This window comes from Physeter macrocephalus, chromosome 11, assembly GCF_002837175.3.
Source record: "Physeter macrocephalus isolate SW-GA chromosome 11, ASM283717v5, whole genome shotgun sequence".
Classification (NCBI taxonomy): domain Eukaryota; kingdom Metazoa; phylum Chordata; class Mammalia; order Artiodactyla; family Physeteridae; genus Physeter; species Physeter macrocephalus.
Window position 1 is genome coordinate 106,979,295 of NC_041224.1, and position 27,774 is coordinate 107,007,068.

Here is a 27,774-nt window from a genome sequence, read left to right on the forward strand (position 1 = left end):
CATCATAACAAAAGTGTTTTGAAGCCTAAGATGAAAGGATGTGATCAAAGAGGGCAAAGGTATTGGCTGCTAAAAGAAGAAAACACACGAGATGGTTTCCATGTGATGGGGGCAGGAAATGTGTGGGCAGGAGGTGCTGAGGGCCAGGCTTCCAGCCACTGCAAAGAATGGCAGGGAACAGACCATGTACAGTGGTGTGGCAAATGGCCCCCGGCCCCACAAAAAAGCACAGAAAATAAACCCACCCCGTAAAGATGCTGAGCTAGAGGCAGCAGAAAATGCTAGGATATAGCTCACCCCTGTGCCGTAGTACTCAAAATCCACTCTTGCAGCATGCTACACTGGGCACCCAGGTGTAAGGCCCATGGACAGGCACCATCACAACACAGCCGGTGGGTATTAAGAAAGATCCAGACTGGAAGATGCATGGAATGAAAAGATTACCCATCCTGATTCAGTGCCTCTCATCTACCATGTCTTTAGTTACTTCAGCTAAAAATAAACAAAAAACACATAAGAATCAGAAACTCTGGGACTTCCCTGGCCGTCCAGTGGTTAAGACTCCACCCTCCCAATGCAGGGGGCGTGGGTTCGATCCCTGGTTGGGAGCTAAGACCCCGCATGCCACACAGCGCAGCCAAAAAAAAAAAAGAGAATCAGAAACTCAATTGGTGGTTGCGGGGAGGTAGTAATGCATTTTTTAAACTTGAATCGTTTCACAGGTAATTCTCCTACATGTAGAGTTGAGAACCACTGAACAAGTGAACAGAAGACTAAAAACGAGTTGTAAGGAGCTTTTAACTAAATTTAAACTCAAGACTCCAAAAGCTGTCTATAGGCTTCTGCCCTATTGCAAATGGTGAAAAATACCAAAGATGAAGGTTTCCCAGTGGCTTGGGTAAATCACCTCTGAGATAACAGCTAACCCAATTAAGTGGGAGCTTAGTATCTACCCCATGTATCTCAAGATCACTGACATACATTAAAGTTTGTATATTAAAGGCTCTGAAAATTGTAATGTCTTCCTTGACAAAATTATCACTATTATTCCCAGTTTTCCACCCATTTATCTTGAAGTTCAGATGCTTTTCTTATTCAAATTACCTGTTTATCAATCTACACTAAAAATAATTCGGAAGCCTCCTGATAAAGGTACAAATGTGTACATAAGTTTTTTTTATTTACATCTTTATTAGAGTATAACTGCTTTACAATGGTGTGTTAGTTTTCTGCTTTACAAAAAGTGAATGTTATACATATACATATGTCCCCATATCTCTTCCCTCTTGCGCCTCCCTCCCTCCCAGTGACTTTTTTGTTTTGTTTTTTCAGATTCCGTATATATGTGTTAGCAAACGGTATTTGTTTTTCTCTTTCTGACTTACTTCACTCTGTATGACAGACTCTAGGTCCATCCACCTCACTACAAATAACTCAATTTCGTTTCTTTTTATGGCTGAGAAAATGTGTACATAAAAGTTTTAAAGCATATTCAATTAGTCATAGTTTAGTGAACTAGCATCCCTCGGAATGGCAAACCATGGCCCAAGCACCAACAGCTTGCTTTTGTGAATAAAGTTTTACTGGAACACTGCCAGGCCATTCATTTAAGAAAAAGCTTGCCGACTCCTAATCTAGAGCTATTCGCAAACCTTAGTGTGTATCAGAGTTACATGGAGAGCTAAGAAACACAGAGGCCCAAGTTCCCAGGTAATTGTGAGATACACCAAAATTTGAGAACCCCTGCTCTGGATGGGTGCTTCTCAAACTTTAATATGAACATGAATCACCTGCTGACCATGTTAAAACAAAGATTCTGCTTCAGGAGGGTCTGGGGTGGGCTTGAGAGTCTCTTTTGCAAATAAGCTCCTAGGTTATGTCAATACTGCTGGTCAACAGGCTACGTTTTGCATAGCAAGAATCCAGAGCAGCACTTCTCCAATTTGACTGCACGTTAGAATCTCCCGGGTAGTGGTACAAAGTGCAGATGCCACCCCCAAAGATTTGTATTTAATTGGTCTGGGGTGTGCCCTGGGCATTGAGATTTCGTTTTTAGGTTCCCCAAGCGATTCTAACGTGCAGCCAAGTTGGGAATCCTCTAGAGCACAACTCACCATCTCGGCAGTCACAGCTAAATTTAAATAGTGGAATCCTCAACATAGCTTATTTCCTGTATATAGCACCCAAGATGGAAATAGGGCTGCTACCACAACACATATAAATATGTCTAGACTTCAGCCAGCAGACCTATTGTTCCACCCAAGTGTGTCATGAACTCTGATCTTAAGCAAGTTACAAATCGGAGCTTCAATTTCTTCATCTATCTAATGAGGACTGGAACCCCTGAGATAATGGTAAGAACAAAATGAGAGAATATTTGTGAAGGTGGTTTGGAAAGTAGTGTCTCCTATAAGTAAGCATATATACAAACCCCACTTTTGGCACTCTTCTTACACGGTCTAAGAGATACATATTTCCCTTTTCACCGCTAAATCACGTTGAAACAGATATAAATGGGGAAGCACACACTTTTCTCACAAAGTGCTTAATGATGCAGTTCCAGGAAGCATTGTGTCATAAGAGCGGAACCACCCGCAACAATTGAAGGATTAGTAAGGGATTACCAGCTCCAGGGAAAAGACAAAGGACTGTGGTTTCCCAGGGTTGTCAGCCCTGCCTTTTGTCATTAACTTCAAATACACTTAATGAAAACATGGAGGTAGATTCACAGTTGCAAGTTATCAACTCCTAAAGAGCTCTGCACAGAGGATTGAAGGAAAAAAAGGACTTTCATACCAATAAAGAATAAAAACAAAAAACAGAGCCAGAGGCAGAAGAAGGAGTGGCATGGAGCTTTTTAATTTGGAAGGCAAAAAGGTTACACTTCATGGAAGGCAGAGGCTGTTGCTAATAAATGCTCATTACCAAGTTGTTCTGACACGGAAGCCTGCGAACTCTCTGGGCTCTCCAACCGCATCCCAAATCAGTCGGTAGTAAGCATAAATCTGAAGTAAATCCGTGTGTCCAAAAAACTGCCATCTCAAGAGCTCTTCTTATCCAGGGGAAATCAAAAAGTGAACCTTTAAGAAAGAAGCAGAAAGGTAAGAAGAGATACTCAAGGTTTCTAAAAATGTTTTGTGATAAGCTACAGACAGGGTCTCGAATTCTATCTAAATTCTAAACCCGTAAAGACAAAGGCAGTTATGGGGTTCACAAATTCTGGACAGTATTTAAGCCAGGTTAGAACAACCAGAATAAAGCAAATTTTTTCACTGAACATTTTATAGAGATATCCATAAAAATTAATGCTCAAATCTGAATTCCAAGCACACGAAGGCATAACTGACTCAGAACTGTAGCCGTGGGTTCTAACGCCACCTCTGCAATTAATTAGCTGCCTGACTTTACAAAAGTCACTCTGACCTCTCTGATCCACAAACCCTCTTTGTGGTGAGAGGATTGCAACTTAGCCTAAAGAGCTTTTCTGGATTTAGAAAGCTTACAAAGCACTAACTTCCAGTTTGGGGGGCGGCGTAGGGGGAGTGGAAGAAGGCAGAATCCGAAAGAAAGTAGAGAAAGATTCCCAATCTCAGATTTAACGAAGGACCAAAACAGAAGAAATAATTTTGTTTTCATTTAACAGTAAGATTATTTTTGGCAAGAAGGAGGTGGGGAGTAACCCCAAGAGAAGAGGCCACACAGCTGCCAGAGTCAGATGGGACTGACTGTAAGCTGTGAGGTGGAGCCCAGCCCTGCCCTGTAAACACAGGACTTCCCTTCTCACACCTCTAGGAGGGCTGCCCACCTGGTGTGCTCCAACAGTGTGGCCAGAAGGTGACCCCTTGGCCCTAGGGGCCCCAATGTCTCCAACCACAAGCAGCCCATTTTCCTGCAGTGTGCCATAAAAATATTGTCATCTTCTATGTGTGAAGATGAGAAAGGTTGGGAAACACTATGTTGCAGAAGAGCTGGGCTACACCAGTAGGTGAAAGGGCACCACCTTATTTTGTGCATTGGTTCAGGTGACCTGGAGATTCTAGCATCAGAGTTTAGAGGAAAGATCTTAGACTTCTAGCCAGATTGCTTTTATTCCACTAACAATGAAAGAGAAATGCTACATAATTGCAGAACATTCCTGCATCAGTGGAATTATGAGAAATATGTAAAACAAAGAGCAAAAACAGGGAGCAAAAGTGACCACAGTGACAAATAAGAACAAACAGACCTATTAAAACGAACCTATTCACTCCATCAAATGTCTTAAAGCAAACTCTCTGACAACAGACTATGAACTAATACAACACAGTTCTAACGGCCAGGGTGAGAGAGGAATAGAGCACAGGGCCACTTCAGTGAAGAGCCTGACACGATGAGAATTATAAAAGAAATCCTCGTTCAGTACAAAAGTCAAGTTTTGAGAGTATTAGTTCAACTAATACAACACAGTTCTAACGGCCAAGGTGAGAGAGGAATAGAGCACAGGGCCACTTCAGTGAAGAGCCTGACACGATGAGAATTATAAAAGAAATCCTCGTTCAGTACAAAAGTCAAGTTTTGAGATCCTATGACAATAAAACATCTTAATCTAAGGCACTGGGATTGGTCCAACTAAAAGGCAAAAAGTGACTCATGAGAGTAAATCTCTTTGACAATGGTTTTCAGAAAATTCCTATTTACATAGATCTGCTCCTTTCTTTTAAGGCAAAAATATATCTACCAGACAGTACTCTAAAAGCAGAGGTTCTAGGAGTCTTTGAAATATTAGCTCAACACAATTGGACTATTCACCAGCTCAGAAGAATGATTTCAACCGTTAACCAGGGGATAAAGGTTTCAGGAAACTGACAAATAAAATTTCCTCCCCTGATATCAAGACATGCAAAGTGGAAGACACCTACTAAGAAGAGTTAGCATGACTTCTTCAGTCTATTCACCCAAGCAGGAAAGACAGCACCATTCGATCAGCCTGTTCTCATCATCTTAAGAGAAAGCAAGGCACAACACAAAGAACTGTTAAAAAGAATTACTCTCTGTAGAGACACAAAAGATGATGCCAGACAGGGTCATTTCTGTTTGGAATCTGCTTCCCCAGCACCATCTCTATTCAGACACCAGCACTGAGCAGATATGCTCAAATACTGATTTTCCTTAAAATCCATCTCATCCTAGATCCTGGCCACCCAATTAAAACTGCAGTTAGAGAAAATGTGAATCAAAGACCATTCTGCAGAAACTCTAGGTTCAGAACTCAATGTGAATCACTACAATTTCAGAAGGCACGGATCTGAAAATGAAAGGAGCTATAGAGATCAGCTTGTCCAATCCTCTCAGTCTTACAGATGAGGAAACCATCATCTGAGAGTTTGACAGATTTGTCCAGAGCTGTGCTGTCCAACACCACGCCACAGGTGACTATTTAAGCTGAGTTAAAAGTAAATAAAATGAAAAATGCAGTGCCTCACTTAGCCACACTTCAAATGTTCAATAACTACATGTGGCTAGTAGCTACCGTATTTGGCAGTGCAGACTTAGATTTGCAAAATGCAAAGTCCTACTGGACAGCGCCGGCCCAGGGTCACGCTCTCTGGATAAAGTCGGGTCTCCTGATCTGCATTCTCCTCCACTTCTTCCAGATCATACTAAAGATGACCAACTTTGCAGAAACATTTTAGATAGCCTGTCTTCATCCTTTCTTATCAACCTCTCCTAAGTTTTTCCCATTTAAAAAAGAGAAGCAAGTTTAATACTGTTAATGGAAACCTTCTAACAAAATGTATATATTCATCATCCAAAAGTCTTTGAACATAATAGAGAGGAAAGAATATAAAAGTGTGAAGTCAAAGTATCTGTTATTGAGTTCCCACCCAGTCACTTATTAGTTCCAGGCCCTGGACAAGTCAACTTAAAATTTCACCAAGCTTTAATTACCTCATGTACAGAACGGTAACACTACTATTTGTCTACCTCCATCACAGGGTGGGCCGTGAGGATGACGTGGGTTGATGTGTGTAAAAGTGTATGTGGGGACTTCCCTGGTGGCACAGTGGTTAAGAATCCACCCGCCAATGCAGGGGACACGGGTTCAAGCCCTGGTCCGGGAAGATCCCACATGCCGCAGAGCAACTAAGCGTGTGCGCCACAACTACCAAGCCTGCATTCTAGAGCCGCGAGCCACAACTACTGAAGCTCACGCGCCGCAACAAAAAGTAGCCCCCACTCGCCACAACTAGAGAAAGCGCGTGCACAGCAACGAAAACCCAACGCAGCCGTAAAAAAATAAATAATTTTTTTTTCTAAAAGTGCATGTGGAGTGTGAGTCCTGCAAGCCTGGTTATGTGATAACTGTAAAACATTTGATAAATGTTGTCTAATTTTGTAAAAGGCCTTATACAAACACCATGCATTTTGTTACAGACAATCGCACTTTTGATGGATGATGAAAACCTGGTAATATAGATAAAAAGCAACAACTGAAGGTAAAAAGCAAGAAGAAAAAAAAAAGCAAAGCTCAATTGAGGATCCACACAAACAGCATGATCCTCCTCAAACACAATGGGACTATCATGAATACTATTAATCAGAGGCTTTAACAGCTGCCAAGAGACTCTAATGACCATCCAGGCCAATCCCCTCCCTGTGCACATAGGGAAATTAGGGCTCAACGACAAGCTGATTTCTCCATTCAACTAGTTAACAACACAGCAAAGTCTACAACACAGGTCTTCCGACTTCTAGCCTCACGCTCGTGCCCCACTCCACCGTTCCTCGTGTGAATTGTTCCCTTGGCATCTTTCTTCCCCAGCACTTTCCTCGTATCTTAGCATCCACATCACTAATGATACAGCTATTTTATACAGCACTTTGTTGCAGCTGAAAATGATTTACTCATTCATACACTCATTCAACAAACATGCACTGTGACCGTTAGCCCTGTGCTAAGCTCTGAGGTCCCCACCCTCTGGGAATTTAACAGTCCAGTGGGAGAGACAGGAAAATGAATGGTTTCATAACCATGTGGTAAGTGCAGCGTTAGGGGCATGCACAGTGGACCATGAAGGCCCCAAGAAGAGGGTCTTATGCAACCTGGGGGCAGGATGACTTGCAGTCGGAATCATCTGAGCTGCAAGGCTAGAGAAACTAAGGCAGGGAATGAACTTCATAAATACAAATCTATGGGAATTCCCTGGCGGTCCAGTGGTTAGGACTCAGCACTTTCACTGCTGGGGCCCGGGTTCCATCCCTGGTCAAGGAACTAGGAACCTGCAAAATGCAAAGCTTGGCCAAATTAAAAAAAAAAAACAAATCTACTCGATATTCTCTTTTATTCTTTTTCTCTCTCTCTCTTTTTTTCTTTTTGGTAGTTTTAAATGAACCAAATACCAAATAGAGCACAATCACCAATTCAAGAATCATCAATTATTTGGGTTTTTTGTAAATAAAATAAACAGATTCAAGGTTTTAAGAATAAGTAAAGAATCTCACCCTCCAACCAGGAAAAAAAAGGGGGTTGAGAAAAGATTATGCTAACTCAAAATACCTTCTACAAATTTAGAGTAGTTCCCTTTTTGAGAACTTATCTGGCGGCTAAACCTAATTCAATATAAGGTGAAATGTCACAGAGAAAATGAAATGGAAACTAACCCCCCCATCCCCCAAAATTAAAGATGACTGCCAGCAGGAGGTCATGCTGAGAGCAAAAACAGGTCTACAAGAAACCGGAAAGAGAGCTCTCGAACTAACAGATCAGAAAAGGAAATAAAAGGTCAATCTCTGGGTCACCGTGCACTTGGTCTTCCCTAGGTGACAAAGGTTGCATGCCCTTTTGAGCCTGACACCGCCCACCTCTGGCCAGAATGTAAAGCAAGCCCCACCCAACACCTAGGCCCGCTTGGACCTCTGCTGCCCTCCTGTGACTGGAAAGAAACTAGGTTTTATCACAAAGGTATCTGTGGTTTCTTCCCCCAAACTCAGCTTCTCTTGGGCTTTGTAGTACCTTCTCTCAGCAATGAAATGTACAAGCCACTGGGTGGCAGTAGCACCTAAGAAATAACATTTAGATCCCCTTCCAGAGGTAACTTTCTAGATTACTACAGTACTTTACTGATGAATTCAAAAAGCCAACGGCAACTGCTTGTTTGAAATAAGTCTTTGAACATAATAGAGAGGCAAGAATATAAAAGTATGAAGTCAAAGTATCTGTTATTGAGTTCCCACCCAGTCACTTATTAGTTCCAGGCCCTGGACAAGTCAACTTAAAATTTCACCAAGCTTTAATTACCTCATGTACAGAACGGTAACACTACTATTTGTCTACCTCCATCACAGGGTGGGCCGTGAGGATGACGTGGGTTGATGTGTGTAAAAGTGTATGTGGGGACTTCCCTGGTGGCACAGTGGTTAAGAATCCACCCGCCAATGCAGGGGACACGGGTTCAAGCCCTGGTCCGGGAAGATCCCACATGCCGCAGAGCAACTAAGCGTGTGCGCCACAACTACCAAGCCTGCATTCTAGAGCCGCGAGCCACAACTACTGAAGCTCACGCGCCGCAACAAAAAGTAGCCCCCACTCGCCACAACTAGAGAAAGCGCGTGCACAGCAACGAAAACCCAACGCAGCCATAAATAAATAAATAATTTTTTTTTCTAAAAGTGCATGTGGAGTGTGAGTCCTGCAAGCCTGGTTATGTGATAACTGTAAAACATTTGATAAATGTTGTCTAATTTTGTAAAAGGCCTTATACAAACACCATGCATTTTGTTACAGACAATCGCACTTTTGATGGATGATGAAAACCTGGTAATATAGATAAAAAGCAACAACTGAAGGTAAAAAGCAAGAAGAAAAAAAAAAGCAAAGCTCAATTGAGGATCCACACAAACAGCATGATCCTCCTCAAACACAATGGGACTATCATGAATACTATTAATCAGAGGCTTTAACAGCTGCCAAGAGACTCTAATGACCATCCAGGCCAATCCCCTCCCTGTGCACATAGGGAAATTAGGGCTCAACGACAAGCTGATTTCTCCATTCAACTAGTTAACAACACAGCAAAGTCTACAACACAGGTCTTCCGACTTCTAGCCTCACGCTCGTGCCCCACTCCACCGTTCCTCGTGTGAATTGTTCCCTTGGCATCTTTCTTCCCCAGCACTTTCCTCGTATCTTAGCATCCACATCACTAATGATACAGCTATTTTATACAGCACTTTGTTGCAGCTGAAAATGATTTACTCATTCATACACTCATTCAACAAACATGCACTGTGACCGTTAGCCCTGTGCTAAGCTCTGAGGTCCCCACCCTCTGGGAATTTAACAGTCCAGTGGGAGAGACAGGAAAATGAATGGTTTCATAACCATGTGGTAAGTGCAGCGTTAGGGGCATGCACAGTGGACCATGAAGGCCCCAAGAAGAGGGTCTTATGCAACCTGGGGGCAGGATGACTTGCAGTCGGAATCATCTGAGCTGCAAGGCTAGAGAAACTAAGGCAGGGAATGAACTTCATAAATACAAATCTATGGGAATTCCCTGGCGGTCCAGTGGTTAGGACTCAGCACTTTCACTGCTGGGGCCCGGGTTCCATCCCTGGTCAAGGAACTAGGAACCTGCAAAATGCAAAGCTTGGCCAAATTTAAAAAAAAAAACAAATCTACTCGATATTCTCTTTTATTCTTTTTCTCTCTCTCTTTTTCTTTTTGGTAGTTTTAAATGAACCAAATACCAAATAGAGCACAATCACCAATTCAAGAGTCATCAATTATTTGGGTTTTTTGTAAATAAAATAAACAGATTCAAGGTTTTAAGAATAAGTAAAGAATCTCACCCGCACAATCACCAATTCAAGAATCATCAATTATTTGGGTTTTTTGTAAATAAAATAAACAGATTCAAGGTTTTAAGAATAAGTAAAGAATCTCACCCTCCAACCAGGAAAAAAAAGGGGGTTGAGAAAAGATTATGCTAACTCAAAATACCTTCTACAAATTTAGAGTAGTTCCCTTTTTGAGAACTTATCTGGCGGCTAAACCTAATTCAATATAAGGTGAAATGTCACAGAGAAAATGAAATGGAAACTAACCCCCCCATCCCCCAAAATTAAAGATGACTGCCAGCAGGAGGTCATGCTGAGAGCAAAAACAGGTCTACAAGAAACCGGAAAGAGAGCTCTCGAACTAACAGATCAGAAAAGGAAATAAAAGGTCAATCTCTGGGTCACCGTGCACTTGGTCTTCCCTAGGTGACAAAGGTTGCATGCCCTTTTGAGCCTGACACCGCCCACCTCTGGCCAGAATGTAAAGCAAGCCCCACCCAACACCTAGGCCCGCTTGGACCTCTGCTGCCCTCCTGTGACTGGAAAGAAACTAGGTTTTATCACAAAGGTATCTGTGGTTTCTTCCCCCAAACTCAGCTTCTCTTGGGCTTTGTAGTACCTTCTCTCAGCAATGAAATGTACAAGCCACTGGGTGGCAGTAGCACCTAAGAAATAACATTTAGATCCCCTTCCAGAGGTAACTTTCTAGATTACTACAGTACTTTACTGATGAATTCAAAAAGCCAACGGCAACTGCTTGTTTGAAATAGTACTGTTTGTCAGTTATGTTCTGCCCAGCCCTGTAGCGCCCTCGCTCCAGCCGGGATTAAACACTACGAATTTTTAAAGATCTGTGGGAGAACAGCCTCCACCATAAAAACAAAGCAACACTAACAAGGTTTCAGCACAACCTGGTGGCAAACAATCGCCCTCAGGCTGAGCATACTTCCAAGCTCAGGTCTGTCCCCTTGTCAAAGCCCTGTTCACTTCTCCCTCTGATCCAGGGCCCAGTCATCAGGAACTTTCCTTCCCAAGCTGTGACCCAATGTAGCTAAGTCCCTCTTTTCTTCAATTCCCTTCAGAACACCTGAGATAGGCTGACATTTTCTGAAAAGAATTTCACAAGGAGACATGAAAAAACAAAACAGGAAATATTTACAGATAGTATGTAAATCTTTAAATATTTAAACCTACTGAACTTCTATATAATGCATTCATTCAAAACAGATTACTGCCACCTAAGTGCCAAACACTGATCATCACTTTAGGTGTGCATGGATTCTCCCAACTCAGAAGCTCACTAGGAGCATTTTTCACTTTTGCATTTTCATTTTTTTTAATAAATTGATTTATTTATTTTAGTTTTGGCTGCGTTAGGTCTTTGCTGCGCACAGGCTTTCTTTAACTGCGGCAAGCAGGGGCTACTCTTCGTTGCAGTGCGTGGGCTTCTCGTTGCGGTGGCTTCTCTTGTTGCAGAGCAGCGGCTGTAGGCGCAAGGGCTTCAGTAGCTGTGGCTCACGGGCTCTAGAGCACAGGCTCAGTAGCTGTGACGCACAGGCTTTAGTTGCTCCGCGTCATGTGGGATCTTCCCGGACCAGGGCTCGAACCCGTGTCCCCTGCCTTGGCAAGCGGATTCTTTTTTTTTTTTTTTTTTTAGCTCAGCAGCCATGGCTCACGGGCCTAGCCGCTCCACGGCATGTGGGATCTTCCTGGACCGGGGAACGAACCCGTGTCCCCTGCATCGGCAGGCGGACTCTCAACCACTGCGCCACCAGGGAAGCCCTGCATTTTCATTTTTTTCTGAATTTTATTTTATTGTTTTTATACAGCAGGTTCTTATTAGTTATCTATTTGCATTTTCATTTTTATGATAATCTAAAAAACATTATGAGTCTATTCTTTTCTCTTTTTTTATTATTTATTTTTTTTGGCTATGTTGGGTCTTCGTTGCTGCACACGAGCTTTCTCTAGTTGCAGCGAGCAGGGGCTACTCTTCGTTGCAGTGCGCGGGCTTCTCATTGTGGTGGCTTCTCTTGTTGCAGAGCACGGGCTCTAGGAGTGCGGGCTTCAGTAGTTGTGGTGCACGGGCTTCAGTAGTTATGGCTCGCAGGCTCTAGAGTGCAGGCTCAGTAGTTGTGGTGCAACGGGCTTAGCTGCTCCGCGGCATGTGGGATCTTCCCGGACCAGGGCTCAAACCAGTGTCCCCTGCATTGGCAGGCAGACTCTTAACCACTGCACCACCGGGAAAGCCCCTATGAGTCTATTCTTGACCACTGGCATAGTCACTTATACCAGTGCTGCCAACTGAACAGCTAACTTTTACCACAGGTTTCTCACACTGCCATCTCTGGACACGTTTTCAGGAGGCCACAAAAGTCTGAAGTTTGGAAAAGGCTGTGTTAACAGATGTAGGTTTTACAATAGTCCTAGCTGAACAAAACTGCCATGAAGACGGTCAAGCCTTACAGCAGAGGGAAGGAATGGGGACTGGAGGGATTCAAAGGAACTTCAGCTCAATCTACAATGCTTAATCTGTTCAAAACCTGTTCATTCCAGGTGGTGGATACACGGCGGTGTTTTTTATATTCTTCTCTGTACTTTTCTGTATTTTTTAAATTGTCATACAAGCAAAGAAAGTAAGTAATAAAGGAAAGGATGGTGATAAAAATAACTGTGGTAACTTTTTTTCTTTTTTGATGTGGACCATTTTTAAAGTCTTTACTGAATTTGTTACAATATTGTTTCTGTTTTACGTTTTGGTTCTTTGGCTGCGAGGCATGTAGGATCCTAGCTCCCTGATCAGGGATCAAACCAGCACCCCCTGCATTGGAAGGCAAAGTCCTAACCACTGGACTGCCAGGGAAGTCCCTGTGGTAACTTTTTAAACACATTTCTTTAACTCTGCAATTGTCAAATACTTTATAATAAGCAACTTTAAGCAAAAACAGATATTAAAATAATTTTTTGACATCAGACTGGATTATTAGAGTTAAAAGATCTCCAGCAAGGTTCTTTGAACCTCAGTTTCTCATCTGTAAGTGGAATTACCAAGACTATCCTCATAAGGTTGTTTTGAAAATAAAATAAAACTTAAAGCCTGGCCCACGTGAGCACTATCTGTTAACTTCCTTACTTCTCCTGGAATAAATTTCTTTAACTCAGTGACATTTTCTTTTGATATGCTTTTTCACAGTAGCTGCTGGTTTTAAATGTCACCCCCAAATTCACACAAGAGCAGTAAGCTATAGATGTTTATTCTTTTTATACCTAACTCTCAACATACTTGTCAAATATGGAGACTATTCAATCTGTTTTGTTCTACCTTCTGAGTTGATATTGAAAACTCACTCGAAAACCTTTTTTTTTTTTTTTTTTTTTTTTTTTTTGCGGTACACAGGCCTCTCACTGTTGTGGCCTCTCCCGCTGCGGAGCACAGGCTCCAGATGCGCAGGCTCAGTGGCCATGGCTCACGAGCCTAGCCGCTCCGCGGCATGTGGGATCTTCCCGGACCGGGGCACGAACCCATGTCCCCTGCATCGGCAGGCGGACTCTCAACCACTGTGCCACCAGGGAAGCCCTCGAAAACCATTTTAAAAGTGTTTTAGCACACTGCACATAGAACTGAGTAAGAAGCACAGAAAAAGGGCAAATAAATGTATACTTGAAAATTGAGGGCAGGACGGTACGGTATATGTCAAATTGTGATCATTTCACAAATGATCTCTATGAAAAACCCCCGGGGAGTCCCCCACAGAAGAATTTCACTACGAATATACTCTCTATAGAATGATTTAACAATGCAATCTGAGATTGGAAGATTGTGCTATACCTTGGGCCCATAATTCCCAGTTGAGCAGGTGGCCCTAGATCGTTAATAGGGTCTGCAGTATGCAGTTTCTGCTGAGCCTGCTTTTTTGTCTCTGTTTTTGTCATGATTTTGAAATACTAGCCTCTCTGCTGCAGAGTCCTCCTCTAATCACAACAGCCCTAGGAAATTATTTTTCATGATTTGGTATCTCCCTGATCCTAGAGAACAAACATCCTTGAACCGTTTGCTCTGTCCCCTTGTTAAAGCATACAACATGACTCATCTAGAAAAAGTTAACTAAAAATTTAGAGTAGGGCAATCAGAAGACTTATGACCTTTCCAGCAAGGTTACTATCAGAGCCCAAGGGTTACTCAGGATGTTCGCAGGTCAATGCTGGTGGGTGAAATTTCTAGCTGTACTCAAGAAGCTGTCATTGGTCAGGCACGTTGTCTGCGGCCTCTGCTCCCAGATGGCATGGCGGCCCAGTTCTCTGGACCACCACAGCACTTTGTTCAGGTCTTTAGCGTGGCTCTAACTGCTGTGTTTACATGCCCTTCTCCCCTTCTAGACTGTTCACTGCTTGAAGGCAGCCACATTTTACTTTTCTTTGTGTTCCCAGGATCAAGGCATTGACTAGCACATGGGGGAACAACTCAAGTCCCGATTGGGTCTCCAAAACGTTCAACTGTATTAAGATAGTAGAAAGAAGTGGTTCACAACCTCCTTCACTGATATAAACCACCTCTGTCAACTTACTGCCAAAAATGAAACCTTACCTGAACAGTACTGTTTTTGAGACAATATCTATGGAAAGGATTTATGTAATATATTAAGTAACTGATTCATGCTAGAAACTGAAGTAAAGTCCTTGTCATATTATTGCATTCACTTTGTCCATGGTTGCTCTCTTATGTTAGATTTCTGATTAGTACAAAAATGATAGCTTTCCAAGCTGTGATAGAAAGAGGTTGGTCCTGGGATATCCTTCCCCCAAAGAGTGTAAATTTCCTAAGGTTCTCATTTCTCTACCCCAGTAATAGCAACATTTAATTTTGTAGGAGAAAGGCAAAGAATAGAGTGCATTCATTCATCAGTGAGCAACACGGGATACTGAAAGAGCACTAGGCCAAGAGCACCACTGGACTAAAGCACTACGCTGCTTCCACTTAGCTATGTGGCCAGGGAAAGCCAGTGGATTGTTCTGGACCTCTGTAATAAGTTTTAAGATAGAGTCAAGGGACTTCCCGGTGGTCCAGTAGGTAAGACTCCGCACTTCCAAGGCAGGGGACATGGGTTCCATCCTTGGTCAGGGAACTAGGATACTGCATGCCGTGCAGCACGGCCAAATAAATAAATAAATAAATAATATATATATATACATACACACACAGACAGAGAGAGAGTCAAGTACTTCTCAGAGCTTTTAGGATTCTGCTTAGGAGGGAAGGATGGAGGGGAGAGCATACCACACATGGAGAGCCCAAGCAAAGAGGGCTTTTCAACTTCTGTCAATCAGAACAACTCAGCTCCACTGCTGAGATTCTATATGAGTTTACTTAAAAAAAAAAAAAAAAGAGCTATATTGCTAAAAAAAGAAAACTGGCAAATGACCAAATGGCATCTCATCCTATATGTTAAAGTGTTCTCCCAAGCTAATCCAATTCTCCCATTAATTTTTAATTTAGTACATATATAAGCAAGCAGCCATCGTCATTCATTCAGCATATGCTGGATGTCTATCAGGTGTAAGCACTATACTAGGTACTATGGGGACAATGGCCCAGCATTTGAAGTCATCCGAGATCAAAATCAGAAAAAAAATTATAGAGCTAATCTAAAAGCAAAACCTACAATTTACGTCTCTTCCAAGATCTCAGAGTTATTTTCATGGAGTTATTGGTGCAGAAATTAATGTATTAGCTACAAGCAAACTCTCATTTTCTGTCATCTTAATGATTTGCAGAATAGTGAGAAGAGAAGGCAACGACCAAGAGCAGCAGCACTGATGAATCATTATGTTAACACATACTTTGTAGACCAATATGGAAAATTCTGCAAACATCTTATCAACAATATGGGAACTCTGACAACCATGATCAAAACCAGCCCCTCTGATTTCTGTTTCTAAAACCAACACTATGTGACAAGCACTAAGATCATCACTTACATTCTTCTAGTCTCCTACGCCTCAATTAAGTAAATGGGAATGATTCAGCCAACGAAGTTCATGACAACAAGGTGCAGGATGGTGCTGGCAAAGAGAAAATCAGCAAAGGCTCGCTCCGGGGAGATGCCTTGGAAATCCGCTTTGTTTTGTGGGTTGATCTGTATTCTCAGACAAACTGTACAAGAAGAAAAACACAAAAGTGATTATCAAGAAGTATGAAACAAGTATGACTAATGCACACACACATACCCTCTGACCCAACAATTCTGTTCCAGCAGAAATGATACGTAAGTCCATCAAAAGGCACATACAGGAATGATACCCATGGTGGCCCCCAACTTGAAGCAATCTAATGTCTATCAACAGTAAAATGGGGAGAATTCCCTGGCGGTCCAGTCGTTAGGACTCGGCGCTTTCACTGACAGGGGCCCGGGTTAATTCCTGGTTGGGGAACTGAGATCCCACAAGCCAAAAAAAACAGTAAAATGGGTAAATTATGGCATATGCATACAATAGAATACCATATAGCAATGAAAAAGAACTTCACAACATGGATGAATTCGGCAAATATCATGATGAGCAACATAATCCAGATGCCAAAAAATACATGCTTTATGATTCTACTTATATAAAGCTTAAAACTGGCCAAAACCAATCTACAGTAATACAAATCAGGACAGTGGTTTTTATCGTTCACAGGAGATGACTGGGAAGGCAGGAGGAGAGGCCTCTAGGGTACTGATAATGTTCTATATCCTAATCTGGTGGTGGCTAAAAGGGTGAATTTAAAAGTTCATCAAGTTGTACACAAATTTTATGCTGTTAATTGTTTAAGGGAACAATACGACTTCTCAGAGTTAGGCTAAAAACCAAAGGCTTACTTAGAAAAAAAAAATATTGATATAAAACCAAAAAATCTTTAGCACTCTCTTATCTCCCGAATTAAGTTTATAATTATACCTAGATCAAGATGTAGTTGAGGCAGTAACAAAGGGGCTAGGCTGAATGACCAAAAGTTATAAAATTGTGAATTATTTCCAATAGAATGTGTATATTAGACAGCAGAGATGCTTATCCATGAGGACCTCACAACTGTAGATAATCTTTGATCTCAAAGTTCTTGTCTTGAGAAAGACAAGAACTTTGTCTCAAAAAAGGCAAGAGATCTAAGTTACATGACTTTGACAGAGAACTCTCCACTACCACACTCTGTACCCTTGAAGATTCCAACCTGATACCATAGCCACAGTCACCATTTGACATGAAAAGAAAGCTCTAGGAATACACTTTTCCAAAATACCTTTATACCTGTGACAAATGATTACACTACTTAACGCGAATTTGCTTCAGGCTAGCATCCATTCCATCACTAACCAAGAAAAGGCAACAGACTGAGATCTAACCCAAAGGTCAGAGAACTACCAGACTGGGCTTCCCTGGTGGCACAGTGGTTAAGAATCCGCCTGCCAATGCAGGGGACATGGGTTCGAGCCCCGGTCCAGGAAGATCCCACATGCTGCAGAGCAACTAAACTCGTGCACCACAACTACTGAGCCTGCGCTCTAGAGCCCGCAAGCCACAACTACTGAGCCCACATGCTACAACTACTGAAGCCCGTGAACCTAGAGCCCGTGCTCTGCAACAAGAGAAGCCACCGCAATGAGAAGCCCGCGCACCACAATGAAGAGTAGCCCCCGCTCACCACTAGAAAGCCCGCACGCGACAACGAAAAACCAATGCTGCCAAAAATAAATAAATAAAAAATAAACAAATTTTTTTTTAAAAACTACCAGACTACTTCTCCAGAGTCCATCGCCATGGCAAGAGAATCTTCATTATGCTTAAACATGCAAACACTGTGGAAAAACCCTGGATCTTTTCAGGCACCTGAACCCTTCAAAATATGAAGGACACTGACTGAAGCAAGGGCGACCAGTTAAAATCCCACTGTGGTGAGTATAGCTTGCTTGGTTCACCCATTTGGGAGAGCAACTGGCAACATCTATTATATTTTAAATGTCTTTTGAGTAAAGAATTTATCTTAGAGAACAAAGGCATTCTAACAGCATGTTCGTAAAGTTGAAAAAAAAAAAGTGAAAACAGTCCAAATGACATCAAGGGGATTACTTAAATAAATTACACGACAGACATGCAATAAAATCCCATGCAATTATTCAAAAGAATGAGATTAATTCTATACACTGCTATACATTGACAGTAAAGATGTCTAAGATACATTAAGTGAAAAAAAGCCAAAAATATTATTCCCTTTCAGATTTCTCTTAAACTGCATACATACACACACACACACACACACACACACACACACACACACACACACACACACACACAGGAGAAAGGTATCAAACACGATTAACAGCAGCTATTGGGGTGGAAGATGGGAGTAGAGTAGTGCTTCGAGAAATATGAGGGGACAAAAGGAAAGAGAAGCTCCCCATGAAGGTAGACAAAGAAATGAATTGATGTGTTATCATTATCATAATCATAGTAACCCAAGTTGCTTCAATGACAACATAAGAATCAGAATCGCACAGAGATGCAAAGGACCCTGAAGGTCCTAAAGACCAACACCCCATCTAATGCACAAAATACCCAAGAGGTGGCAGATATGGGCATGCCAGGGGAGGCTGCATGAATCAGCTGGGAATAGTTCCAAAGTATACTCACCATATCCAGAATCTGGTAAGTCATCCTCAGGTGCAGAATTACAAACCATCCAGAGACTGTGTTACTGACAGTCAGCAAATCCCTCAGATGCAGGGATATGCCGCCTCTATCAGTAACACAGGCTCTGGACAGTTTGTAATTCTCAAAAAAGGCAAAGAACACCTGTTGAAAAAGCTCCTCCACAAAAGATCCTTCAGTCCTTCCTGAGCACTTCCAAAGATGGAAATGTACTACCTCCTAAGGCAGCTTGCTCCATTTTAGCAGTTCTAATTTTTCTCCTTAAATATTCACTTAGTCAGCAAAATATTTACTGAGCATCTACTATGCGCCATGCACTGTCCCAGGTGCTAGGACTATGGCACAGAACAAGGCAGACAAGAGTCTGGCTCCCAGGGAACTTACACTCTAATGGAGAGAAACATAATAAATGAGAAAACAACAAGGAAATATGAGGTAGTGATATGCACTATGAAGAAAAGCAAGGTAATAAAAGAGTGACTGGGAAGCTATTTCTTATTTGGTGGTCACAGAAGGCTTCTCTAAGAAGGTGCTATTTAAGACCAAAATTTGAAAGACAGGAGCCAACCATGCAAAGATATAGGGGCAGAGCATTCCAGATAGCAAGAACAATCTTGGTCAGACTGACCAGACTGCAGGGATCAAGGGCAAGAGGGAGACAAGGGCCAAATCAGTGGGGCTTTGTAAGCTTCAGTAAAGAGTCTGGATGTAGTTCTAAGTACAATGGAGCAATATTTCAAAGTTTTGAGCAGATGAGTAAAATAACCTGATCTAAAATTTTTAAGGATGGTAGAACTGCAATGCGGAGAATGGTTTGCAAAGTTCAAGAAGCCGAAGAGTCATGCAGGAGCCAAAGAGCTCAGGTAATGGTAGTCAAAAGGGAGAGAAGTGGGCTTCCCTGGTGGCTCAGTGGTTGAGAATCCGCCTGCCGATGCAGGGGATACGGGTTTGTGCCCCGGTCCGGGAAGATCCCACATGCCGCGGAGCAGATGGGCCCGTGAGCCATGGCCGCTGAGCCTGCGCGTCCGGAGCCTGTTAGAATCTCTGGGGCCCTGGCATCAGTAATTTTCAAGTTTCCCAGATGATTTTTATGTATAACTCTGGTTAAGAGCTATATTCTAAGACTCTGATTTGCTCAACCTCTTTGGTTTAACAAATAGGTAGGCTGCTGCTGCAGGCTTGTGACACCTAACTCCTTCCTAGAATTTGGAGATTTTTTCAGTGACATAGAGTTTCTGCAGACTGGTCATTAGGTACACACACACACACACACACACACACACAGGAGAAAGGTATCAAACACGATTAACAGCAGCTATTGGGGTGGAAGATGGGAGTAGAGTAGTGCTTCGAGAAATATGAGGGGACAAAAGGAAAGAGAAGCTCCCCATGAAGGTAGACAAAGAAATGAATTGATGTGTTATCATTATCATAATCATAGTAACCCAAGTTGCTTCAATGACAACATAAGAATCAGAATTGCACAGAGATGCAAAGGACCCTGAAGGTCCTAAAGACCAACACCCCATCTAATGCACAAAATACCCAAGAGGTGGCAGATATGGGCATGCCAGGGGAGGCTGCATGAATCAGCTGGGAATAGTTCCAAAGTATACTCACCATATCCAGAATCTGGTAAGTCATCCTCAGGTGCAGAAATACAAACCATCCAGAGACTGTGTTACTGACAGTCAGCAAATCCCTCAGATGCAGGGATATGCCGCCTCTATCAGTAACACAGGCTCTGGACAGTTTGTAATTCTCAAAAAAGGCAAAGAACACCTGTTGAAAAAGCTCCTCCACAAAAGATCCTTCAGTCCTTCCTGAGCACTTCCAAAGATGGAAATGTACTACCTCCTAAGGCAGCTTGCTCCATTTTAGCAGTTCTAATTTTTCTCCTTAAATATTCACTTAGTCAGCAAAATATTTACTGAGCATCTACTATGCGCCATGCACTGTCCCAGGTGCTAGGACTATGGCACAGAACAAGGCAGACAAGAGTCTGGCTCCCAGGGAACTTACACTCTAATGGAGAGAAACATAATAAATGAGAAAACAACAAGGAAATATGAGGCAGTGATATGCGCTATGAAGAAAAGCAAGGTAATAAAAGAGTGACTGGGAAGCTATTTCTTATTTGGTGGTCACAGAAGGCTTCTCTAAGAAGGTGCTATTTAAGACCAAAATTTGAAAGACAGGAGCCAACCATGCAAAGATATAGGGGCAGAGCATTCCAGATAGCAAGAACAATCTTGGTCAGACTGACCAGACTGCAGGGATCAAGGGCAAGAGGGAGACAAGGGCCAAATCAGTGGGACTTTGTAAGCTTCAGTAAAGAGTCTGGATGTAGTTCTAAGTACAATGGAGCAATATTTCAAAGTTTTGAGCAGATGAGTAAAATAACCTGATCTAAAATTTTTAAGGATGGTAGAACTGCAATGCGGAGAATGGTTTGCAAAGTTCAAGAAGCCGAAGAGTCATGCAGGAGCCAAAGAGCTCAGGTAATGGTAGTCAAAAGGGAGAGAAGTGGGCTTCCCTGGTGGCTCAGTGGTTGAGAATCCGCCTGCCAATGCAGGGGATATGGGTTTGTGCCCCGGTCCGGGAAGATCCCACATGCCGCGGAGCGGCTGGGCCCGTGAGGGGAGAGGCCACAACAGTGAGGGGCCCGCGTACCACAAAAAAAAAAAAGGGACAGAACTCAAGAGATACAGGCTGTATTTTGGAGAAGACAGGGCTTGCTGATGTAATGGATGTGGGAGATAAGAGAAATCAAGGAATCAAGAAAACCTTCTAGGGAATTCCCAGGCAGTCCAGTGGTTAGGACTCTGAGCTTTCACTGCCGAGGGCCCGGGTTCAATTCAATCCCTGGTCGGGGAACTAGGATCCCACGGGCCGAGCAGCCAAAAAAAACAAAACCTTCTAAATTTGTGGCTTCAACAACTTAACCGAAGTTGACACCATGTACTGACCAGTGAAGAGGCAGATGGCTAGGCCGGAAGGTTCAATCTGGAGTTGTGTGTTAGACATCAAGTGAAGATGTCAAGTAGGCAACTGGACTTACTAATTTGGAATTCAGGGAATAGGTCAAAACTGAAAATATAAATGTGGTAGTTGTAGTTATATAGACATTATTTAAATTCACATATGGGAAAGAAACACAGAGAAGAGGTCTAGAACCATGCCCTCAGACCAAAAAGCACCTAGCACAAACAGTAGGAAGGAAAAACCAATGAGGTGAGAAGGAACAAGCAGTAAAGTGTAGCGTTGCAAAAGCTTTGAGAAGAAAGTACTTCACTCACTCAGAAGGAAGCAGCCAACTATGTTAAGTGCTAAATGTTGCTGAGCATTCAGGCAAGGTGAGGTACATGGTCATTAGATCTGGCAAGATGGCAAGAGCAGTTTCACTGTAGTGGTGGGGACAGACCACCACCAAGAGGTTAAGGAATGAATGGACAGTGAGAAAGCAGAAACAGCAACTAGACAACTATTCTTTCAAGGAATTCTGTGATGATGGAGCAGAAAGACATGGAATAGTAGCTGAAGGGGTATCTGAAGTCAAATTAATTTTTTTAATTGGACGATATTAGAGCATGTATGTATGACGGGAATGATCCAGTAGAGAGAAATTAATGATGCAGAATGGAGGGATGATTACAGAAGCTGAGTCCCTGAGTGAGCAAGAGAAGACTGGATCCTCTGCACAAGTGAAGAAGCTGACCTCTGCTAGGAAAGGGATATATCATCCACCATTACAAGAAATAAGTCAAAGAGCAGGGGGTCCATGTGTAGGTGGGTTGCTATGATTCCTTGGTAGAAAGATGAAAGGATTTCTTTTTTAGCAAAAAAAAAAATAAAGCAAGATCATCAACTGAGAATAAAGGAAAAGAGAAAATATAGATAAAAGTGAAGGGAGAAAATATGAAGCATATTTTGGAAAAGCAACCATATCAGGGAAGTATTACAGGACCACTGGGCAGGGGTGAGTGCCTACTTGTGTTCCTATTCTCACCAATACTTCTCCATCACAGCACTATATCCAGGTTTACTTGTCAGCATCTCCCACTAGATTATAAACTCTGTGGGAGTAGAGATCATGTCTGCGCGTTCCACAGTTAAATCCTCAGTACCCTGGCAGGGAACCTGGCACATAATAGCTCAATATTCCTTAACTTATTATAGGTATGCTCACAATTTAACATAGTGTTAAGCACTGAGGATGCAGAGATGAAAAGAGCACTACACCACTACAGTGTAGTGAAATAGGAATACAGGAGAAAGACCTAAATCTGAAGAGCCAGGGAAGGGTTCAAATGGAAGCAGCACTTGAGCTGAGATGGCTGAGAAGTGAAGGAATTTTCTGGGCAGTCAAACAAAGGTAAAATAGCTTAAGACATCTCGGCACGTTCAGGGAATAACAAGTAACTCAATAATGCCGGAATATAAAGTACAGAGGAGGCGGAGATGAGATGAAGCTGGAGATGTGGCCGGGACCGGATTATCAAAGACCCTCTATGCCATTAAAATTTTTTTAAATTTCTCTTTGGGTACAGACAAATTTTATGTGGGGAGTAGCACAATCAGATTTGCAAGTCAAATCAAGCCTGCAAACATAGTGGAAGATGGACTGGAGGGAGAGAGATGAGAGTGTGGGAGATCAATAAGGAAGATTACTCAGGGAATAACAAGTAACTCAATAATGCTGGAATATAAAGTACAGAGGAGGCAGAGATGAGATGAAGCTGGAGATGTGGCCGGGACCGGATTATCAAAGACTCTCTATGCCATTAAAATTTTTTTAAATTTCTCTTTGGGTACAGACAAATTTTATGTGGGGAGTAGCACAATCAGATTTGCAAGTCAAACCAAGCCTGCAAACATAGTGGAAGATGGACTGGAGGGAGAGAGATGAGAGTGTGGGAGATCAATAAGGAAGATTACAGTAGTCCAGATAAGAGATATTGAGAGTCTGAGTGACAGAGAGTGTAGTGAAATAGGAATACAGGAGAAAGACCTAAATCTGAAGAGCCAGGGAAGGGTTCAAATGGAAGCAGCACTTGAGCTGAGATGGCTGAGAAGTGAAGGAATTTTCTGGGCAGTCAAACAAAGGTAAAATAGCTTAAGACATCTCGGCACGTTCAGGGAATAACAAGTAACTCAATAATGCTGGAATATAAAGTACAGAGGAGGCAGAGATGAGATGAAGCTGGAGATGTGGCCGGGACCGGATTATCAAAGACCCTCTATGCCATTAAAATTTTTTTAAATTTCTCTTTGGGTACAGACAAATTTTATGTGGGGAGTAGCACAATCAGATTTGCAAGTCAAATCAAGCCTGCAAACATAGTGGAAGATGGACTGGAGGGAGAGAGATGAGAGTGTGAGAGATCAATAAGGAAGATTACAGTAGTCCAGATAAGAGATATTGAGAGTCTGAGTGACAGAGGATGAAAAGGTAGCAATGGATATGAAAGTGGTTTAGAAACAGGACTGTCAGGCATAAGGCTGGCAAACTTCCAATCTCCTGGATAAGTTATGGGCCCAGAAATCTAATAGATAATTTCCAAAGAAATGCTGGACCCCACCCAGTCCACACAGCCCAAGATCTCCCAGGTTTAGAAACAGGACTGTCAGGCATAAGGCTGGCAAACTTCCAATCTCCTGGATAAGTTATGGGCCCAGAAATCTAATAGATAATTTCCAAAGAAATGCTGGACCCCAGTCCACACAGCCCAAGATCTCCTGTGAGATAGAAAACACTCTGAATTAGGACCCCTTGCCTTTCAGATTCAAACTGTTTTTGGATCTGTAAACTAGGGGGAACAAAACTACTTTTTTTAATCCGTAAATATTTCATACAGATTAGAAAATAGAATAGATCAAAGTTGTGAAATGACTTAAAAACTGATTTCAAGATCAAAGATTTATTCTAAGGACAGTCTTATTGTTTTCCACTCATCCCTCCAAAATAGCACTTTAAATGAGCAAAAAGAGGGATTTCAGTTAGGTAAAAAAGGAAACTAGAAGGGCTGCCAACAGTGACACGCTACTCTGAAAAGGGACAGATGTCCTCCTCTAGAGAGATTTAACCACAAGATAAACAGTCAGCTGCTGAGGATGTTTAAAATCTGTCTGAAAGAAGAAAAATATTCTACCTCTGAAGTCCTTTCAAAGCCTACTATACTGTAAACTGTTGATCCAAAAAAAAAAAAAGACTTCTCAATGGCAATTTTCTACCTCTGTCTCCTTGAAACTATGGTTAAGTTTCCTGGTCATGAGGGAAGAGAAGAAAACAGACCATTTTCATCAGGCCCAAATAACACCAGGCTTTTAAAAAAATGTGACAGTATCCTATATCGGTTTAAAAGGTACTAATCAATTTCCAAAGAACATATGCTACATAACACATGCAGAAGGAATGGAAGAGAACAGACTGCCAAAAAAGAAATTAAGAACTTTTCCCTCCAATTCATCCTACACATTAACACCAATTTAAATCGCTCCTTTACTTAAATCTAAAACTATTTAAAAAAATTTTTTAATCCTTAGATGCATTCCTATTACCTACAGGATAAAACTCCTTGGCCTGGCACTCAAAGCTCTAGCATCCAGCACTACCTAATCCTTCAACGTAATCGCCTACAATTCCCTTTCTCAGCCAAACTGGCCTCCTCCGTTCTCTTCCAATAGGAAACACAACTCGGGGAAGTTAGAAACCTCAGCACTATAAATAAGTACAAGCCTTCCCTTCCCAACAACCAGAACAAAGGATAAACTCCAAATTTAAAACTTCCCATTAAAACCAGTATCCAGGGCTTCCCTGGTGGTGCAGTGGTTAAGAATCCACCTGCCAATGCAGGGGACACAGGTTCAAGCCCTGGTCCGGGAAGATCCCACATGCCGCGGAGCAACTAGGCCCGCGCGCCACAACTACCAAAGCCCACGCACCTACAGCCCATGCTCCGCAACAAGAGAAGCCACCGCAATGAGAAGCCCACACACCACAACAAAGACCCAAAACAGCCAAAACTTTTTTAAAAAAACAGTATCCAGCTGAGCATCTGAGCTAACAAATGGCAGCAGTGGATTTAGTAAGGTCAAGTCTGTCAAAAGAAATGCAAATGATACCCTTCCACAGCAACTCTGAATTGTCTTGAATCCTGTCTTTTCCTGAAGCAACTTGCATTTCCCTGGCCCAATTACCAATTATCCAACACCTATGGACATCAGACTCCCCCAAAAGGACCTCACTATTAAAGTGCCCTTTCACTAGGCATTCTGTTCAATGACAGGCCATCAACTTCTCATTGAGGAGGAGAGTAGGGGGTCTGCCAATTCAACTTCAGCCACAACAGCCTCAAAAAAAAAGACTTGGCACTGGAAAAATTATCTGCTAAAAAAAATCTTCTGACTTTTATCACACCAATAATCTGCAACTCCAGTCCACATCCACTCTTCTGCAATCCACTCTTCCACATAGCCCTGAGAAGTCATTCTTAACCCTAGAAGCTTATGAAGCCAGGGTGACTTCAGCACAGAGAAGGCTGGTTTTTTTAATAACCTTTTAGGCCCCGCCCTATTCCTACTCTTTCCAGACCTGGAAAACAAAATCAGACATTCTCAAGATTCCTTCTCCTGGGACTTCCCTGGCAGTCCAGTGGTTAAGATGCTGTGCTTCCAATGCAGGGGGCGCGGGTTCAATCCCTGGTCAGGGAACTAAGATCCCACATGCCACATGGTAGCCAAAGAAATAAAAAATAAATAAATAGATTCCTTCTCCCGTCTGGCTAATAAAATTCTTAGTCATGAACAGTATTTTAGGGGAGGAAGGAGGAGTCTAGAGCAAAGAGGGTAGTATATCTGATGATGATAACATATAAACTCCTGCAGACCAGGATGCTGCTACAAAGAACCAGGTCTTGGTCATCTAAGCCAAAATTCAAAGATGTACAGGCTTAACTCTGCAACTCCAGGCCAGGCTTACTGAACTAGTCCTTAAGTCCTTAGACTTATCTTAACTTGAGAAACAGAGTAGAAGGCAGAGTATCTCTGGCATGAGTCTGAACTAGCAATTTGAATGTGTAATAAGCATGCTATAGGTTTCTAACTTTAAGCTGTAATTAAGACTCCACTGTAAATGAAGTCTCCAGACAATTCTAACACTGTATTTCGTCTATGCCCCAATTACACTGTAAACTCGTTGAGGACAAGAAACATATACCAGGTGTATCCCCAAAGCTTTTACCATACCTTGTATGAAATTCAAAATACAATTTACAATGTGACTGTTGATGATCACACGTGGGAAAAAAAAAAACATGAATTTTGGCATGTTTTCCAAGTCATGCAGCAGGTGATACCATGACTGGAAAAGTTCATGTGGTAGCCACCTATAAACTGTACTGGCCAACACTCCCTGGGCCAAGCCTGGACTCAGTATTCAGTGAATCCCTGTTGAGCAAGAAAGGTCAGATTCTGGCAAAAATATATGGGGACAGTCAGCTCTCGTTAAATATGGCAGTCTACAAGGTATCAAATTTGCTGGGATTCAGAATAATAAAGCTAAAATAGACCTATGTGAGTGAAAACTGACTTCAGGATAGTGAAATGACAGCTTCACAGTTGGGTTTTCCATTTTAAAAGTTTACCAACTTCAAAGTTGTGTTAAAGCTAAGTGAAAGTTGGGAGTTTTCCATGGACCAATATGAAGTGAAGTGGATCACCAGGTTGAACAGCAACATGAAGGTGTTTCCAGATTTAATCCCACCTCCTCGGCGGCTCTTTGGTATTAGGCACGACAACCTGAATGTGCCTCAATTTCCCCATTCACAAAAAGAGGGCAATGCAGGTTCCTCTCAACTTCACGAGGCGGTGGTCTCATATAGAGAGACGAGTACTGTGGGAATAAAAGCACGCATCAAAGTAACACATTATAACTGACAGCACTTATAGAATCATTACCCGCTAGGATAAAACTCCCCACACAGGAGATGAAGCCCGAGAGGAAAGAGTTGAAGGGGAAGGTCCCCACGAGGAGACAATAACCGAATTGCAGCGCCCCGGTCAGCAGTATATACAGGAGGTACGCGTCCAACAACTTCAGACGCTGAGGAGTGGAGCTCAAGTACTCTTCTAAGAACCGCGAGATGACCGACAACACCGACGCCGACATGACTACACGCTCGATATTCCGGCCGGCGTACCCCAAACTCCTAGCGGACCCGACGACCACACCGGATGTAGTGTCGGCGCATGCGCACCGCTAGTAGCCCAGCTCCG

At 42.4% G+C, this 27,774-nt stretch overlaps 1 protein-coding gene across 1 annotated transcript; it reads right to left on the reverse strand.

Moving 5' to 3' along the window:
• Positions 1 to 2,838: 2,838 nt before the first annotated feature.
• On the reverse strand, positions 2,839 to 27,774 carry DAD1 (defender against cell death 1). The gene is made up of 3 exons (XM_007100495.4): positions 27,457 to 27,774; positions 15,793 to 15,967; positions 2,839 to 3,080 (listed from the first exon to the last, which is right to left on the reverse strand). The coding sequence occupies exons 1-2, from the start codon at positions 27,665 to 27,667 to the stop codon at positions 15,837 to 15,839; spliced, it is 342 nt and encodes a 113-aa protein (XP_007100557.1). The 5' UTR covers positions 27,668 to 27,774; the 3' UTR covers positions 2,839 to 3,080; positions 15,793 to 15,836.